This window comes from Nelumbo nucifera, chromosome 6 (assembly GCF_055504915.1).
Source record: "Nelumbo nucifera cultivar China Antique chromosome 6, China Antique-T2T, whole genome shotgun sequence".
NCBI lineage: Eukaryota > Viridiplantae > Streptophyta > Magnoliopsida > Proteales > Nelumbonaceae > Nelumbo > Nelumbo nucifera.
Window position 1 is genome coordinate 39,940,983 of NC_142654.1, and position 18,784 is coordinate 39,959,766.

Sequence of the window (18,784 nt, forward strand, 5' to 3'; positions counted from 1 at the left end):
CTTATATATTTACAGAATCCCTCACTCCAATAGGACCAGAGAATAATGCAACAATTTGACCCTCGGGATTTCTGAAAACTCCCCCAATACTGGAAGGCTGGCAAGGCCCTGGGTTGCCTAGACTACTACCCTCAAAATTTAGCTTGATAACACCTTCTTTAGGGGGTCTCCACTCCGCCACAAGCTTCTCTTTTGCAGCAGAACTTTTTGCGGCCAATTCCCAATTCTTCCATATATCATCAAAGAAGTGTGAGAAGAGGTCCAGGGATTTAGTCTAGTTTATATCCTTGTTAATTATACAATCCCAAACAATAGCCTCATCCCTCTCCTTATCATTGAAAATTCTAGCATTTCTTTCCTCCCAAACTATCCACACCAACGCAGTCCTAGCACATCTCTACAAGACTTCATCTCTTCTCTTTGGCTGCTTGAAGGTTGTAGGGTCATAGATTACTAATATGCAAATGGCACGACCATCTGCAACCAAAAAGCTTCTCCCAAACACCTACAATGAAAGAGCAAGAGATTGGTAGCAACTTTCTCCATTGGATCCGAATCTGATCCGAAATCCGATCGGATTTAAAGACCTCGGGTTTGAATTAGAATCCTAACGGACTTGGATTGGATTCGGATTTAATCCGACTTTGCTTTAATTTTTTTAAAATACAAAAATTAAAAAGTTAATTACTTTTCAACTTTTATATATAATAAATTAATGTAAATATGCATATTGAATTTATTATATATAAATTCATATATATTAATATATAAAAATATATATTTTTATAATTTTAAATATAATTATATAAAATTTATATATTAAAAATTTAATATCAATAAATATTATAATATAATCAAATTCGGATTTTAGTTGGATCGGATGGAGTCAAATCCGGATCCCGCTCCGATTATTAATCGGATGTAGATTACAAAATCTGAATCTGATCTAATGAGGGGTAAAATGACCCTCTAATTATGAGCTGCCATGTGGTGACCAAAACTGTCTTACGACACCTTGGCATCACATGTGGCACGACCTCGGATGAACGCACCTTGACAGATTTACGCCGCCCAAAGTAACTCTGACCTTGCTTAAGAGAAGATCGGCTGATTGGCTTAAAGGGCCTTTACGATGCATGCCCATTGTCTGCTTCGATCACCAGCCTACCTCTTTGACCTGGGCAACACACGACTTGAGTTGTCACACCGACCTCAGGATGGCTCCGACCTACGTGGCATGTCTCTCCTTATTCGTTCACACCACTCAGTGCCCCCGAAATGTGCATGGACACAATGCCCACATGGCAATGGTAAACTTGGTTCCTTCCACTTCTCGAGGAACCAATTAAGGGCCATCGCGACGGTGTGCGGGCATACTCCGTAAGCAATGGACGGATAAGGCCTATCATCCGAACGTGCTGAACATGCCTTAACTGAGCTTCGAAGTCTATATAAGGGTGGCCCTTCACCCTCAAACATTATGCTCACTCTTTTACGCACTTGCTCTGCTCTCACTCTCTGCCCACTAGCTCTCATTCATTTCGGAAACTCGGTACTAACTTGATTGTCGGAGTTCCCTTGCCCAGGTTATCCACCCGGGCTCTCTGATGTGTTCCATCTTGCAGATACGACCTGCTGATCTCACCTAGCGATCTCTGAGCTGTCACTGCCAGCAGGGATTCAGCGCGGATTCACCCTCAACACAATCCAATTACATAAACACATCATCCAAATCCTAGATAATTGGATCAGGCCTCGGATTTTCAGGTATCATTGACAGGCTTATCTCCAAAGAGATTGTGGTGTAGGCCATTCAATAATAGCCTTCACCTTTTCAGGATCCAATTGTAGCCCCTCAGCTGAAACAATATACCCCACCGCTACTACTTTGTCACATAAGAATGAGCATTTCTTAAGATTAATAAAGAGCCTTTCTTTGTGAAGAGTCTCCAAGACTTGATGTAAGTGATCTAAGTGCTCTTTCTTATTGTGACTGTAAATCAGAATGCCATTGAGATAAACTACAACAAATGAATTCAAAAAGGGTTGTAGTACCTTTGTCATGGCACACATAAATGTGGTAGGAGCATTGGACAGCTTGAATGACATCACCAAGACACCAACTATTCATAATGACCATTTGGTGTTTTGAATGCTGTCTTCTATTCATCTCCACTCATACAGATTTGGTGGTAGCTAGATTTTAAGTCCAACTTGTAGAAAATCCTTGACCCCAACATCTGATCCAACATATCATGTAATCTGGGAATGGGAAATTGGTATTTCACAGTGATTTTATTGATTATGTGGTTGTCCAAACACATCCTCCATGAACTGTCTTTCTTTGGTGTAAGCAATGTTGGGCCTGCAAATTGGATTTTTCTTTTGCGAACCAACCCCTTTGCAACCAGGTCTTCCACTTGTCTCTTCACTTCAGCCCTATGAGTAGGTGGCAAATGGTAGGCAGGAAGATTTGGCACGGTTGCATCCAGTACCAAATTTTTAGCATGTTGCACATTGCATAATGGAGACAGACCTCTTGGTAATTCCCCATTAACAAGTTCATCAAATTGTTATAGTAATGGTTGCACTTCCTTAGGGATTTTTACCAACTCTTCCAACTGGTTAGCCATTAAACTCCTACCAACCAGCATATACATCACACCTGACTTGTTGCATTCTTCCTCAAATTTATGAGATAAAAGGTAACCTGCAACCTTGTTGTCCTTAGAAGGAATTGTATCTTCCTCCTTCATAGGATGCAAAGTGATTTTCTTCCCATCCTTTCGGTAGGTGTAAGTATTGGCATCTGTAAGATGCATCATTTTGTGATCATATAACCAAGGTCTTCCAAAAAGTATTTGGCCAACATCCATAAGAGCCACATCACACCATGCTTCATCATCATATTTATCACCAAAAGTAAATCTTACAAGGCAACGTAAAGTAATGGGAAACTCCATACCTTTCTGAAACCAAGAAACCTTGTAAGGTTGTGGATGTTTCTCCATAGGTAGCTTTAGCTTTTCTACAACATCCTTGGAAATGATACTTTCACTGCTCCCTCCATCCAAAATCAGATTGCACACCTTTCCGCCACAAGTGACATGTGTACGGAATATGCTTCGACGACACCAATCCTCTTCTTCACTCTTAGGGGATGTTAGCACCCTTCTCACCACCAAATTCTCATTTTGGGAAGGAAATACATCCACTTCTTCCTCTTCATCTTCACGGTTATCATACATAGGCTCCACAAGTTCTTCATTGTTTCTTTCAACAAGATTAACTCTTTGTTGTGGACATGCATAAGAGATGTCTCCCCCTTTCCCACCTGTAAAACAACGTATTGAGGGCATGCTAACATCCTTGGAAGGTCCAGCACCTGTGCGACTAGTTGCTGGTTCGGCAACTTCTTTTCCTTTCTCAGTTCTATCCATCCTCCAAAACCCTTGAACCCTGTCCGAATGCCACCAGCAGCACCTCTATCATAATGAGAAGCATTAAGCTCAGTCCTTGTGTTCCTAGCAGCCCCATAAGACCTTTGGTTTGAATATACAGCTGTGCATACAGCCGAAACTCTCCTTGGTCCTAACCTTCTGACTCTAGCTTCAACCCAAAGGGCATGCTGTTTGGCATCCTCCAGATTTGTGAGCCACACCACCCCAATCTCATCTTGAATCGAGAGATTCAAGCTTGATAAATAACAGGCAGTAAGTTGATGATTAGTTTCTTGGAGGCTGACATGCACCAACACGTTAATTGAACTCATTAGAATAGTCCTCCACACTACTATCCCTTGTTCCAACTCATGGAAGTAGGTGGTACATGTCCCTTAAATAGTCAGTAGGCAGGACTTGTATTGTTCTTCTTGCCCCTGCACCAGCTTTAAGCTACCCAAATAATAAAAAGACACTCATTGAAAACAGAAATAAAAAATGACCCCCTTGGCTGCAATTTGCTACAGTAACCCGCGAATAGTGTTGCTATATTGCTATGGGCTGTATTGTTCTTCATGCCCCCTGCACTTTCCAGCGATTCCTAGTCTCACAAAATATAATTGTATCATCAGCAAACTGCCAGTGTTTTACAACAGTACCCTCTTTACCAACCCTCCAACCTCTAATTAAGTCAAACCTATCAGCTCTCGAAATAAGTCTACCGAATAGCTATCAAGGTAAAGAAATGGAGAAAGAGGATCCTCTAGTAGCTGACAAGAAATCTCTAACCACTCCATTAACTGATACTGAATGGTGACAAATGTTAGAATCGACAGTCCAGTGGTACTTAAGTCATTTCATAGTGTTTTATTTAAAGGTGTTTTGTCTATTATATCTAAAGTTAAGTACTCTGGTGTCCCATACATAAAGAGGGGCAGAAAGGTCTTTGTACTGAATGTTACAAACCTATATATAATTCTGGTTGGCTGAGAGAGTATGATCTTTCTCTCTCAAAGACCATTCGATCCATCCCTTCTTCTCTTCTCTTTCTCTTCTTCTTCTTCTTCTTATTTTATTCCAGGACAGAAATCAGATCTAATCGAACTGAGAACATGGTATCAGAGCTCTGATTTCCTGCCCAGTTTTTCTCTCTTTTAGTGCCTTCCAGCACACCTATAATGAGATTTCTTGGTGATTACTTGGAGGATCGAAGAGAGGCCACAAAGGAGTGGTCGTTTTCTCTCTAGGGAGGTATTCATGCCTCTAGTTTCCCCAGTAGGTGTTGTTTCAGTGGAGTTTTAGAGAAACCCTCTAATCGATGTATCAAAGAGGGACTGTCAGTGACCAGTTCATGTGCAACAGTTTGTGTGGGGTGTTTCAGTGATATGAAAGGGTACAATTGTGGATCTCAGAGCCTATTGTGGACTGCCTATTAGCAGGTATGCATAAGAAGTGAGTTTCTGTGTGTTTCTTGTTGCTAGAAGTGGGTGATAGGTGTGAGAATAGTGCTGAAATTTGTTACATCACATGTTTCCGCTGTAGTTGATTGGTAGTGGTGTAGTGTGGTACTGTGGAGTGAAGTTTTCCTTGTTTTTAATACCCATGGCAACCATTGGAGAGAATAGTGATAAAAAATCTAGCGTTATGATCCCCCTTGATTTTCTGAATTTACAAATGGCATCTATCAAGTTGAATGGTGAGAATTATGTGCCATGGGCCAAGTTGGTGGAGGTTTTTCTTAGGGCCAAGAAGAAGGTGAAACATATGAAAGAAGAAAAACCCTTCGCTGATTCCCAAGGATATAGTGATTGGGAACTAGAAGATGCACCGATTATGATGTGGTTGTGGAATAGTATAGAACCCAAAATTAGTGTGAATTTTATGTTTCTTTGATACAACTAAGGAGATATAGGACCATGACAAGAAGCTTTATTCTGGACAAGATAACATAACAAGAGTATATCAGCCCTATCAAGAATATTTTAATCTACATAGGGAATCAAACACTTAAGGAGTATTATGCTAGTATGAGGAACCTTCGGAATGAGTTCAATATATATCATCCTTTGATAGCGGATGTTAAAATTCAACAACAACAAAGGGAGCAATTTGATGTGACCAGGTTTTTAGTGGGCTTGAAGGTTGAGTATGAACCACTCAGAGCTCGGATTCTAGGAGGCTCTGTCCTTCCCTCTTTTGAAGAGGTGTTTGCTTGACTCTGTAGGATTACTATTGGGTCTTCAGAGAGTTCCACCATTTTAAATAGATCAGCCTTTGCAATGACGAGAGGGGGAGGCTGTGAAAATAGAGGAGGTTGTGGAGTTCAAGGAGGTCGTGGTGGACTTATGTTGAACCATGGTGGTAGACGTAGTGGAGGTCGTGATAATGGGCCTAGGAAGTGTACATAATGTGGCATGGAAGGACATACTGTTAACTTTTGCTATAATCTACATTGGCCAATCATGCAATGATAGGAAGTGGTGGTGAAGCAGTTGATGCTTAGTAGACCGACCAAGCACCCTCTACATCTACTAGTGCCTATGGGAAGAAGATGATGAGTATTCCACATGATGAGTATGAAAGGTTTCTTTAGCTACCTCCTAGCAGAATACTGCCACTCTTGCCCACTCAGGTATGGCTTGTTTGGCTTCCAAACCTTTGCCCTGGATTATCGATTCTAGAGCTTCCGATCATATGACTGGGATTGAAGGTTTGTTTTCATCCCTTTCTCCATCCTTTACATCACAAATAATTACATTAGCTAATGGTTCTACCTCTTCCATTTGTGGTGTTGGTAATGTTGATATTGCATCATTTCCTTTACCTTCAGTTCTATATGTGCCCTAATTTCCTTTTAACCTTATGCCTGTTAGCAAATTGACCAAACCTCTCAATTGTTCTATAACTTTCTTCCCTAGCTCGTGTTTTTTAGGATCTCAAGACATGGATGAAGATTGATGGAGGGCATGAAGTTGGTGGATTTTATTATCTTGATGGTGGTGGTTCAATAGTAGCTCTCCATTCTTCTCTTACACCTCTTAAGTGGCATTGCAGGCATAGTTTTCAAGGTGTCTAGGCGATTCTGGGTGACACTAGGGCGCCTAGTCGCTTAGTTGCCTAGGCGATAAAAATTTTATAATATAAAAAACTGACTTTGGCTAGTTTCCTAGTTTTATACCATTCAGCATGTATGTTAATTGAAAAACAGCAATTCTCATTATTATGAACATTAAATTTCCTCTAAAAATGTGGCAAATCATCACATCTAATAAATAAAAATCTTTTACTGTTTTGCATATATTAATTTCATTATTTTCAAAAATAATACTACTATAATAAGTATTTAATAGAGCAAATTCATATTAATTAGTAGCTAAAGAAGGTTATTAACTTTATATGATAAATATTCAAGATGGAAAGTAAAATAGAAAAAAAAACAAGGATGGAGTTTCTGCTTTATTTAATTCGAGAGAGAGAATAGAAAAAAATAACTTTATTATTCTATTCTTTCTTTCCTCTTTCTTTTCTTTCTTTCTTTCTTTCTTTCTTTTTCTCTTCTCAAAACCCTTTGATCTTTTAAATTTCAATACTAAAACATTAAAACAAAGTATAATTGATATATATATATATATACATATAATAAAATGTATTAACACGTATATTAATAAGATACAACAATATAAATGATATTATAAAAGGCGCCCACCTTGTCATTTTTGTCGCCTAGGCGGGCGCCTAGTTGCTAAAAGTCAAGGCGTTTGGGCGAAGCGCCCAACCAAGGGTGCCTAGTCACCTAGGCAGCGTTGCCTAGGCGACGCGTTGACAACTATGATTGCAGGCTTACTCATCCATTTCTCAAGACACTTAAGTTACTTATTTCGTTATTGCGTTGTCTTTCTTCATTGGAATGTAAGTCGTGTTAGTATTGAAAACACCATCAGGTTTACTTCAGTCCTCGCACAGTCTGAGTCCTTTTGCTTTAGTCATTCTAATATTTGGGGTCCAAACAAAGTTGTGTCGTACAATGGTTATAAGTCTTCTGAATTTTTATTGATGATTATTCAAGGATGATATGGCTTTATCTTATGAAAGAAAAGAGTGAATTGTTCTCCATTTTTCAAAAATTTCATGCTGAAGTTCGCACTCAATTTGATGTTCACATAAAGATTCTTTGTTCTGATAATGAGAAAGAATATTTCTATACGCCATTTCAAGAATACTCAGAACAACACGGGATCATTCATGAAACCTCTTGCACTTATACCCCGCAATAAAATGGGATGGACGAATGCAAGAACCACCACCTACTTGAGACTGCTCAGTCTCTTTTGCATCATATGAGTGTTCCTAAATGTTTTTGGAGTTATGTTGTTCTCACAACTTATTTTCTTATTAACCGGATGCTAATGTCTATCCTTGAAGGTCAATCTCCCTTAGTAGTTTTGTTTCCTATGCTGTCTCCCTTTCCTCTTATTCTCAGTGTTTTTGGGTGCGTATGCTTTGTTCATAATCGTCTTGGGATGGACAAGTTAATGCACATTCTACAAAGTGTATCTCTCTTGGCTACTCTCGGACACAGAAGGGCTACAAGTGTTATAATCTTAGTTCTCAACATTCCTTTGTGTGTCCTGATTTCACCTTCTTTGTCCTTGAGTTTGTTCCATTCTTCACAAGTAATGATGTTTCTTCTTCATTTCATGTACTCCTACTTCCAATTCTTCTTGATGACCCCATTCCTCTTATTCTTGTTGTTCCCAAGTCTTCACCTCCCCCATTGTAGGTTTCTATTGAGTGACCACCGATTAGGCAAGTGTATACATACGACAGGTACCAGCTCCTCCAAATTCTTCTTTGTCAACATATCTAACAGTTGTTCCTAACCTTGTGTTGCCTTCTCATTATGACCTTGATCTCCTTATTTCTTTACGCAAAGATAAACGTAGTTGTACTTTTCATCATATTTCTAACTATGTTTCTGTTTCTCATATTTTTGATTCCCATCGTCCGTTTGTTTCTCTTTTGTCTTCTGTTTCTATCCCTAAGAATGTCCAGGAAGTTATTACCTCCCTAGAGTGGCACCACACAATGTAAGAACTCTCTGCACTTGCTCATAATCACACGTGGGAGCTCACCACTCTTCCTCCTAGCAAGCATGCTGTAGGTTGTGAGTGGGTGTATACCATCAAATACTTACCAGTTGGAAGGATAGAATGCTAGAAGGCTAGGTTGGTTGCCAAGGGGTATTCACAATTGTATGGAGTGGATTATATAGAGACATTCTCTCTTGTTGCCAAAATTGGCTCAATTCATGTGTTGATATCCTTAGCAGCTATGTATGACTGGCCCTTGTTTCAACTCAACATAGAATGACTTCCTACATGGTGACTTTATTGAAGAAGTTTATATGGAGAAACCACCAGGGTTTGTTGCTCATGGGGAGGATGGTAAGGTTTATAGGCTTAAGAAGGCAATTTACGGACTAAAACAATCTTTGCATGCTTGGTTTGGTAGGTTCAGTGAAGTGGTTAAAGATTTCGATATGAAGCAATGTAAGGTTCACCATTCGGTGTTCAACTATGATTTTGAAGCTGGGATGATTTTGTTGGTGGTTCTTGTAGATGACATTGTCATAACATGCAGTGACAAGTTGGGGATTGACAAATTAAAGGCTTTTTTACATGATCACTTTCAAACAAAAGATCTTGGCAAATTGAAATACTTTTTGGGAATAGAAGTTGCAAGGTCGAAGCATGACATCAATTTGTGTTAGAGGAAGTATGTACTTGATTTGTTAGGGGAGACATGATTGTTGGGTGACAAACCAGCTGAAACACCCATGAAGCCCAACATTAAAGTAAGAATTGATGCAAGTAAAGAGTTTGATGATCCTAGAAGGTATAGGAGGTTAGTGGGTAAGTTAAATTATTTGACTATTACCCCTCGACTTGACATTTCCTTTGCAGTGACTGTAGTCAACCAGCTTATGCAGAAGCCTTGAGTTCCCCATTGGAATGCAATTCTGAGAATTGTACAGTTTTTGAAAGGAGCTCCAGGTTGTGGATTATTATACAAATCCGGAGGAAGTCTTGAAATAGAGGGTTATACAAATGTAGATTGGACAGACTCAATGTTTGATAGAAGGTCTACTACAAGGACTATAGTTTCCTTGGAGGAAATCTTGTAACATGGAAGAGCAAAAAACAAACAATTATAGAGAGAAGCAGTGTTGAAGTTGAATATAGAGCCATGGCACACACAACTTGTGAGCTAGTGTGGTTGAAGAATCTCCTCCAGGAGATGGGTGTACATTCAACAATCCTATGAAGTTGTATTGTGATGACCAAGCTGTAGTTCACATTGCACCTAATCCAGTCTTCCATGAGAGAACAAAACACATAGAAGTTTATTGTTACTTTATAAGAGAAAAAGTGCTCAATGGGGTGATAAATACATTACATGTGAACACAGGAAGTCAGTGGGCTGATTTGTTTACAAAATGTTTGAGTCGGGGAAAAGTGGATTATATATGTAACAAGCTGGGATTAGGGGCGAGCATTTGGTTTATTCGGTTAAAAACTGAACTGAATAAACTGAATTAAATAAAAATAAAACTGAACCGAATTATAGAAAAACCGAAATAACGAAAAGTGGAACTTTCGGTTCGGTTTCAGTTAAAACCGAATTTTAATAATATATATACTATATTATATATTATAACAGAATATATATTATATATTAATATATAATATATTATATATTAATATATAAATATATAATATATTATATATTATATGTTACATATTATATATTAAGATGTGATTCAGTCCACTAAAATCTGAAAATAATATTTGATTAGCAAGGAAAAAGGAAAAAGAGAAGAAGAATACAGCAGAAAAGGAAAGAAGAAGGGAGGAGTAGAGAGTTCGATGTCTTCTCTGCTTTCTCTCTAATCCTTTTATTAATCTCACTTAATTAGAATTAATTACAAGTCTGCCTTAAGTGGGCGGCCAGCTCATCAACACACTTAAAAGAAATAAAAAAGATTAACACGCCTGTAAAGGAAAAGGCCCATTATCAAATAAAACATGTAAGAAGCACTAGTAACAAGAAAATAATGCACTAGGGCCCAATCGGCCATATTATATACCAAAGTTCAGTTAACCAAATTTCTAATTCTAAGAACTGAAACTGAAACATTAATTCTGGTCGGCTGAGAAAGTATGATCTTTCTCTCTCAAAGACCATTCGATCCATCCCTTCTCTTCTCTTTCTCTCTTCTTCTTCTTCTTCTTCTTCCCTTCTTCTTTTCTTTTTCTTTTATTCCAGGACAGAAATCAGATCTGATCGAACTGATAACAACAAATTTTCAAATAACCTTCAACCTAGTCACACCACCTCTCTCCAAACCCGTAATTCCTCAGAATTTCCATTAGAAAAATACCAATCAACCATATCGTAAGCTTTCTCCAAATCCAATTTCCTCAGAATCTCCCATTGTCTTAAAATCCTCCACACACATACTCATTGGCTATTAGTATTTGATCAATGATTTGTCTTCCTTGAATAAAGGCCCCTTGTAGCTGGCTTGCTAAGTTGGGTAGGGCTAATCTTAATCTTAATGACAACACCTTGGCCACAATTTATAGATGCTAGTCAATAGGCTGATAGGTATGAAGTCTCTCAGTTGGATTGCATCTCTCTTTTTAGGTATCAATATCAAAGCTAGAAATGTGGAGTTGATCCCTGGACTAATAAAGTGTTCCTCAGTAAGCTCCTCAAAGACTGCCCACAGATCCTCAAAGACTGCCCAAAGATCTGATTTGATAATTTCCCAACAATCTTGATAAAAAGTCATAGTGAACTCATCTGGTTCTGGTGCTTTAGATCTCTCCATTAAAAACACAACCTCCTGATTTCTTCCAACTCAGAATCCAATCTTGGCCAATCTAAACCTTCCACACTGAACCCAATATCAATTTAATTCTTGATTAACTAAGTCACGCAAGAAGTCTTTTTACTTCCTTTTCTTGAATTTGGCATATTGCTTGTGTCTTGGTTGATCGCTTGAGGAATGGCATAAAGTTTATAATGATCTATTGATTTGACCATCTACTCTTATGCTAAAATTTTAATCACCCCAATGAAGAATGAATTGTACAATTTAATTAGAATAAGATTCATGAGAGATTATAAATCTAGTTCTAGTTTCCATTTAAGCAGAATACACTCAGAAACATATTTGTATTCTATGTGGATCCCATTGGCTGACATTTAATAACATAAAATATAATATGTAAAACAAATTTTGCTTAACATAGTATTTGTTTAAGAAAATGAAATATGAAAAAATAAAAAATTCCTTCGCTTTGATAAGTAATATGCACTATGGTGAAAATGCAGAAATACAAAATGACGGTTCAGCTCTTCCTCCTTTTTTTTGATAGTTAACAATAAATTCATTAAAGAACCAGCACACTAAAAAATAAGCAGCTGGAAAGATAGTACAAAGCTTTCTCCAATAAATTCATTACAGAAGTTTCTTTTTCTTTTTTTTTGACAAGGCAAAATTTCTTCTTCCTTTTGGCATCCATGATTGACAAGTTAATAATTTGATCTTTCCATTCTCTGCCATGTCTCCAATGTCTTAAGACAGAAGCTACGGAACATGTGTTTTATCCAATAAGATAGTGCGTAGTCATTAAGGTCTTTTGACCTTTACAAAGGAAAGTATAATGTATAACCTTCCTTTGAACACTTGGCATGTAAAGGTAGATTTAAATCTTGAAATTGGGGCTAGGAAGATGGGGATAGGTCATACGTCTGAGGAATGGTAGGGAAAAAGTGAAGAAAAGTAGGGTAGTGGTAAGGTTGGTAGGGGAAAAAAATGAAATAGGGGATTGTTGTAAAAAGAAGGGCAAAAGTGGAGAATTTTTTTTGAAGATAAATAAAGAAGAAGGTTTTATTGTTAAAAAGGAAAATACATCTTAAATAGGTGACAAAGAGTCATCCCATCCATGAAATACAAAAGACAAGGAGAAGATTCACAAAAAACGAACTTCAAAGTACATAAAGCATAACCAATAAACTCCTATTAAGCATTCAGAGTGCGCCAAAACTCAGCACTGAAGTCTTCCTTCTTTAGACCTTCAAAATCTGGAAGAAACAGAACCCAGCCAATAATCGAATAACTGATTGCCACCCCAACTTCTTCCAAACTTTTCCTCTTCTCCTAAAAAATTCTCATGTTTCTCTCCCCCACACCCCAACATACAGCAAAGGGGATAACAGCCCAATAATTTTTTTGCCTTAGGACCACCCTGAACCCTTGGCCAACAACCAAGATTTCCAGCTGTGTCTGATGGCGACCACATGTCCACCTTGAAGAGTTTGGAGAAGTAGGACCGGATGATTTCACAAAATTGCATTGAACCAACAGCTGCAGAATATTTTCCACTTCAGAAAAACACAGCACACAACTGTTTGGAAACTGATAACCTCTTTTCTTTAATATGTCCTGTGTTAAAATACAGCCTCTAGCAATCAGCCATGCAAACACTTCCAAGAGAATTAAGGTAATGGTAGGCTTTAAATCTAGAGTTTGGGACTAGGAAGATGGGGATAGGTCTAAGCCAGTCTAAGGAATGGTTTAGAATTGGTAGGAAATGTTATGGTTTCAAACATGGGGTCATAGAGAAACAAAGTGTGCTAAGAATCCTGCATTCATAGAATTTTTAAGAGTGGGAAAGAAAAGATTTCTTTTAGTATCTTCCAAAAATGTAAAGAAAGACCATTGCCTAATGTTTGTCCTAGCTGTCTGGGGTCCTGGGAGGGATAAACTGGATATAATCCTAACCTTTGACCTTACTTTTTTGCACAAACTGGCCATTCTCAGACTCAAACCTGCATTCTCATGCTTGCCAGCCTGAGATTTTACCATTATACCAAGCAATGCCCCCTATATCTTAAAAAGTAGCAGGCTGAAAGGAATAAGATATACAGGACTGCTGATTAGGGATGGTAACCGAACCATGGGCCTTTTTTTCCAAACCAAACTGGTCCTTCAGTTTTTGGAAAACCATGAACCGAAATCAAACTTAATCCTATCAGTTAACTGGTTGATCGGTTTGGTTCTTCAGTTTTTTGGTTTTTCATATTTATAATATATATTATAAATAAATATATAAATATATAATCTAAATGCTATAAATAATACATACATATATGGAAAAAACCAAACTGGTCCTTCAGTTTTTGGAAAACCATGAACCGAAATCAAACTTAATCCTATCGGTTAACTGGTTGATCGGTTTGGTTCTTCAGTTTTTTGGTTTTTCATATTTATAATATATATTATAAATAAATATATAAATATATAATCTAAATGCTATAAATAATACATACATATATATATATATCTATATATATGTATGTATGTATATATATATGGAAAATTCCTGATTAGTACCCTGTACTTTGGGCCTAGTGCCACTTTGGTCCCCGAACTTCAAAACACAACAATTCAGTACCCGAACTTTCAAAACGTGCCAATTTAGTACCTACTGTTAACCAGCCATTAAGTGGCATTTGGAAAGACACAAATGCCATTCGAGTGTCATCTAATGTTCTTTATTAACCATCCAAACGTTGACACAAAATGAACAGTCCCAAATCCTTTTCTCTTCTATTCAAGAAAGTTGGGTCACGTCTTAGTGGGCATTCCGCATTCTGGTGACCCCAACTTTCTTGAATAGAAGAGGAAAGGATTTGGGACTGTTCATTTTTTGTCAACATTTGGATGGTTGGTAAAGAAAATTAGTTAACACTCAAAGGGCATTTGTGTCTTTTTAAATGCCACTTAATGGATGGTTAACAACGGGTTAATGATAGGTACTAAATTGGCACATTTTGAAAGTTTGGGTACTGAATTGTTGCGTTTTAAAGTTTGGGGACCAAAGTGACACTAGGCCCAAAGCACAGGGTACTAATCGGGAATTTTCCCTATACACACACACACCTTCAATTTTCAGAAATACTGAACTGAAACTGAACTAATGGTTTGATTAACCCGGTTTTTTTGGTTTTTGATGAGCACCTCCACTGCTGATATAGAGGGGGGTTTTATGGGGGTTTCCAATTAGGGTGATTTCTAGAGAGAAGTTTCTAGTCTAGTATTTTATAGGAACTTAATAAAACTTGAAGAAAGGAAGGGTGATCCGATCAATATTTATATCAAACTAGTAGAAAAGAAGACAACTGTAGAAGAAGAAGAAAACATAAAAAGGAGAATAGTAAAAGGTTTTTAAGGCTTAGGGAAAGTACACCCATTATATACAATGACCAAGATGTCTTCAGGCAGATATATGAAAGCATATTCCCCGAGCAAGGAAAATGACTAAAATAGATCATAACAAACATATATGAAATGTTCATTATATGGATGATTGTCTAGATACTTAAATATCATAGGTTTTTTAAGCTTTTGTAATCTTAAGTAGCAAACTATCTTTTTTCTCCTGAACTGGAGCATTCTTTTCTTGCTATTCCCAAGTTGCTTGGTGAAATTTTTCTTTAAAATTATTTTTAGGGTCTTGCAATCATGAACTGGTGGTAATTCTAAAATTCTAACTGAATTATTTGGCAGAAGCATGGGAAAGAGAAATAATCAACCACCTTCTAGGATGAACTATGTTGTGTCATTATTGGTCTTATTGACTTATTCTATAGAAATTTATTTTCTTTATTCAATGATTTGTAATGAAATTTAACTTATATATTCTTCTGTACAGGGATCAGATGCATTTTCACAATCTGGTCTCTACTCTAATCACCAAGACATTGGACCACGTTATGCAGTAAGTCCTCTTTTATCTTTTCACCTATTTGGTAATCAGATTCTTTGTGTTTTATGGCATGAACTCTGCAAAAAGCATAGTCCATTGTGAGCAACTTTGTGCCCTTTGTACTTCCAAGAAAAATCTGCATGCAGAAAATGACTAGCAGCAAGAAACAATTTAACTTTCAAATCACCTATACATGTTGATAAATATTTTGGTCCCCCATCCTAAAAACAACCAAAAGAAGAAACCTTTTGCATAGGTATAACATGGTTTTGTTTTGGACCAGAATTGGTGCATGTTAAGTCAATCTTGACCCATTGCAAAACTATACAACTAGTGGAAGTCAACTCTTTCTATGGTCTTGAACTTGTGACAAGGGGAGGGATGCTGAAGAATTCATCTGTCAGTGAAAGAGGGATCCTGGCAGTAAGGCTTAAGAATTAGAATCATTTTTGGTTTGAAAATAATCTGGAATGTGCATGGATGGGAAAATTTCTAACCTTTTCAAATCTATTGCACTGTAGTAACTGTTGCCCACACCTATGCTAGGAAGAGACATTTTGCAGGTGTTTTTTTTTTGGTTGGAAAGATCACATGTTTGGTTTGATCTTATAGCCTGGATTAGATACTAAGTTCTAAAAACGAGAAACTTTTATGGATTTAATTAAATCAAAGGTATGGATTACATTTCCAGATGAATATAATGAGCATGATTCCTTTAATACCCCAAATAAAAAAGGATGAATTTAGGAGATGCTATCTTATCTTTCCTAGCTCTATAAGTATTAACAGAAACAGTAGTTCTGTTTTTGTATCAGTTTATTTCTTTTTCATTTGTTCATGGAGAATGGGAAGTTGATGCAGTAGCACAATGTTTACATGTAAATGAAAAAGGGAGTGTTACTGGGGCTATCAAACACTGCTGGAGTGCTTGCTGGCGTCTTTGGTACGGCAGCAACCGGCTACATTCTTCAACGAGGTATTTTCATCAATCCTGCACCTCCTACTTTATTAAAGTTAATAAAACAATTACATTTTTACCCAATTTTTATATGGTTGAATTTCATCTTTTAAATTTTATAACTGTGCAGGGTCATGGAATGACGTCTTTAAAGTAGCTGTTGCCTTGTATATCATTGGTACTTTGATCTGGAACTTCTTTGCTACAGGAGAGAAAATTCTTGACTAGAAAAAGATAAAAAAATCCCCAAAAAATGATCAAAAGAAAAAGTAAAATAGAATAAATAAAAAAGGATGTAGCCTATAAGCAAGAATAAGAAATTCATAAACAAGGAAAAAGAGTAAAACGCAACCTTCAAATTTAAGGTAAAGCAAGGGGGAGAAAGTGAAACACGAATACTACCATTTAGGAAACTGTCTTTCCTGGGGGTTTATTTGAAGCTAATACTTTACACCTATCTAATGAGGTTGTGATTTGTCTTAAAACCATATTCTTTATACAGTTTATTGAGTTTTCCTGGGTTCTTACATGTTTCTATTAGGTAACTTTGGTAATTAGGCCCATTGAATCATTTCCTATTAATTTAGAATACAATCTATTAAAAATGAATACTAAATATCAGCTTCAATTCTCTGTATTTAATTTTCTCTTTGGTGCGTCTTGCTGTAAATTTTATGACAATTTACTGTTCAAGAGAGGATGTAATTCATGTGAACACAAACAAGGAATATATGAACATCAATTCTATGCTTTTCCCCTTGCATCTTCTATGGATATCTCATATAACTCCAAAGATTGTGGTTTTTGAGGTTTTGCTGTATATGATCCCGTAAAATCCTTTGTCAAGCTCAAGCATTTGATATGGGCTAGGATTGGGTTTAAGGGCCACTGAGGCACTGACCGGTTCAGGGTAGGTTAAAGGGGGTAATTTTTGTTTTCGTGAAACTTGCACTTCTGAGTTCTGATTACGGGTTAACCGTATGTAGGGTCGGTTTGATTTCCAGGAAGGAACGGGATTCCGATTCCCATTCTCGTGACAAAAAAGCCCCCAAATCCTAATATTAGTAAAATAATAAAATATTAATACAATATAATTAAAGTAACAATAAAATAATAATAATAAAATATTATGAAAGTAATAGTAATAATGAAATAAGAGTATATTAATAATAAAATGCAAAGATATTATTTATTAAATAATAATAAATAAATTTTAAAATAATAAAAAATAATAGAATATTAATAAGCTACTAAGAAAATAATAACAATAAAACAATAAATTACTAATAAAATATAATAATAAAAATATTATTAAAGTAATAGTAATATAATGATATGTTAATAAAATATTCATAAATTAATGATAAATACTAAGATATTAATTATTAAATGCTAATAAAATAATAAAAGCAAAAATATTATTTATTAAATAATAATAATTAAGTAGAAATAAAATATCAATAATCCAATTAAAGTAATAATCAAATACTAACATATTAATTATTCAATAATAATAAATTAATTTTAAAATAATAGACATTAATAAACTGATAATAAAATAATAAATTATTAATAAAATATAGTAATAAAAATATTCTAATGTAATAATAAAATAATAATATGTTAATAAAATACTCATAAATTAATGATAAATACTAAGATATTAATTATTAAATACTTAGAAAATAATAATAACAAAGTATTAATAAAATAATAATTATATATTTATAAAATATTAAGGTAATAATAAAATAATAAATAGACTAATACAAAATTAAAAAATTTTAGTTGATTCCTATTCCAACTCCCAACAAACCAAACAACAATCGGAATTTGTTTCCGATTCTTGATTGAACCAAATAGGTGTTAGGAATTGGTGATTCCAATTCCGATTTTGGGGGATTTCGATTCCAATTCTGGTCCAGTTCATAAACCAAACTGACAGGTAGATTAGGCAAGCATTTCCTTGATTTGCCCCGGTTTTCTGAATTGATTCATTATGAATTGCCCATGGATGGCCATGGGTTCACTCCAAGCAGTCGAATTCCTCCAAGGAACCATGGGTTAACAAGGTTATTGCTCGTCTGTTGAATGCTTTTGGCGAATTAATTCTGATGAATTTTGTGATTCTAAGATTTCATTTTTAATGAAAATTGTTGGAATTACTTTTTTCCTAGACTTGTAGCTCATTCTAAGAATTGTTTAGTTAATTAAAATTTTAACTTAAAAAAGTCATCTTTGGCTCATAACCCATTCTTTAAATAGTGATTCATTGGAAGGTGCCAGCTAGCATGTTTGTTGTAGCAGAGACTTGGGATTGAGTCCCACTTTTGCCCGGGTTGGGGGGTTTAGGTAGGTGAGAAAATAAGTTGGTTCTACTTAGAACTGAATGGAACTGGCCTTAAACCAGCCCTACTCAATTTGATATCGGGTAAGGTTTGGTTCAAAATTCTTTTAACTGATCCCCACTTAGACTAGTTCTAAGGTTTGGGGGTTTTGTTGTACTTGAACATATCTTGGTTGGCATTGGTTGACCTTGGTAGTCC

At 36.2% G+C, this 18,784-nt stretch overlaps 1 protein-coding gene across 4 annotated transcripts in view; it reads left to right on the forward strand.

Moving 5' to 3' along the window:
• LOC104610621 (ascorbate transporter, chloroplastic-like) overlaps positions 1–17,012 on the forward strand; it is a 33,372-nt gene extending 16,360 nt beyond the window's left edge. For 3 of the 4 annotated variants that reach the window (XM_010277327.3, XM_088890802.1, XM_088890803.1), the window contains 3 exons: positions 15,227–15,292; positions 16,172–16,256; positions 16,369–17,012. In XM_010277327.3, the coding sequence (XP_010275629.1) occupies positions 15,227–15,292; positions 16,172–16,256; positions 16,369–16,466 (249 nt within the window). In that variant the 3' untranslated portion in view covers positions 16,467–17,012. Of the gene's footprint in view, positions 1–15,226; positions 15,293–16,171; positions 16,257–16,368 lie in introns of those variants that run through there. The other variant, XR_016077916.1, reaches the window with a different exon arrangement.
• Positions 17,013–18,784: the final 1,772 nt, after the last annotated feature.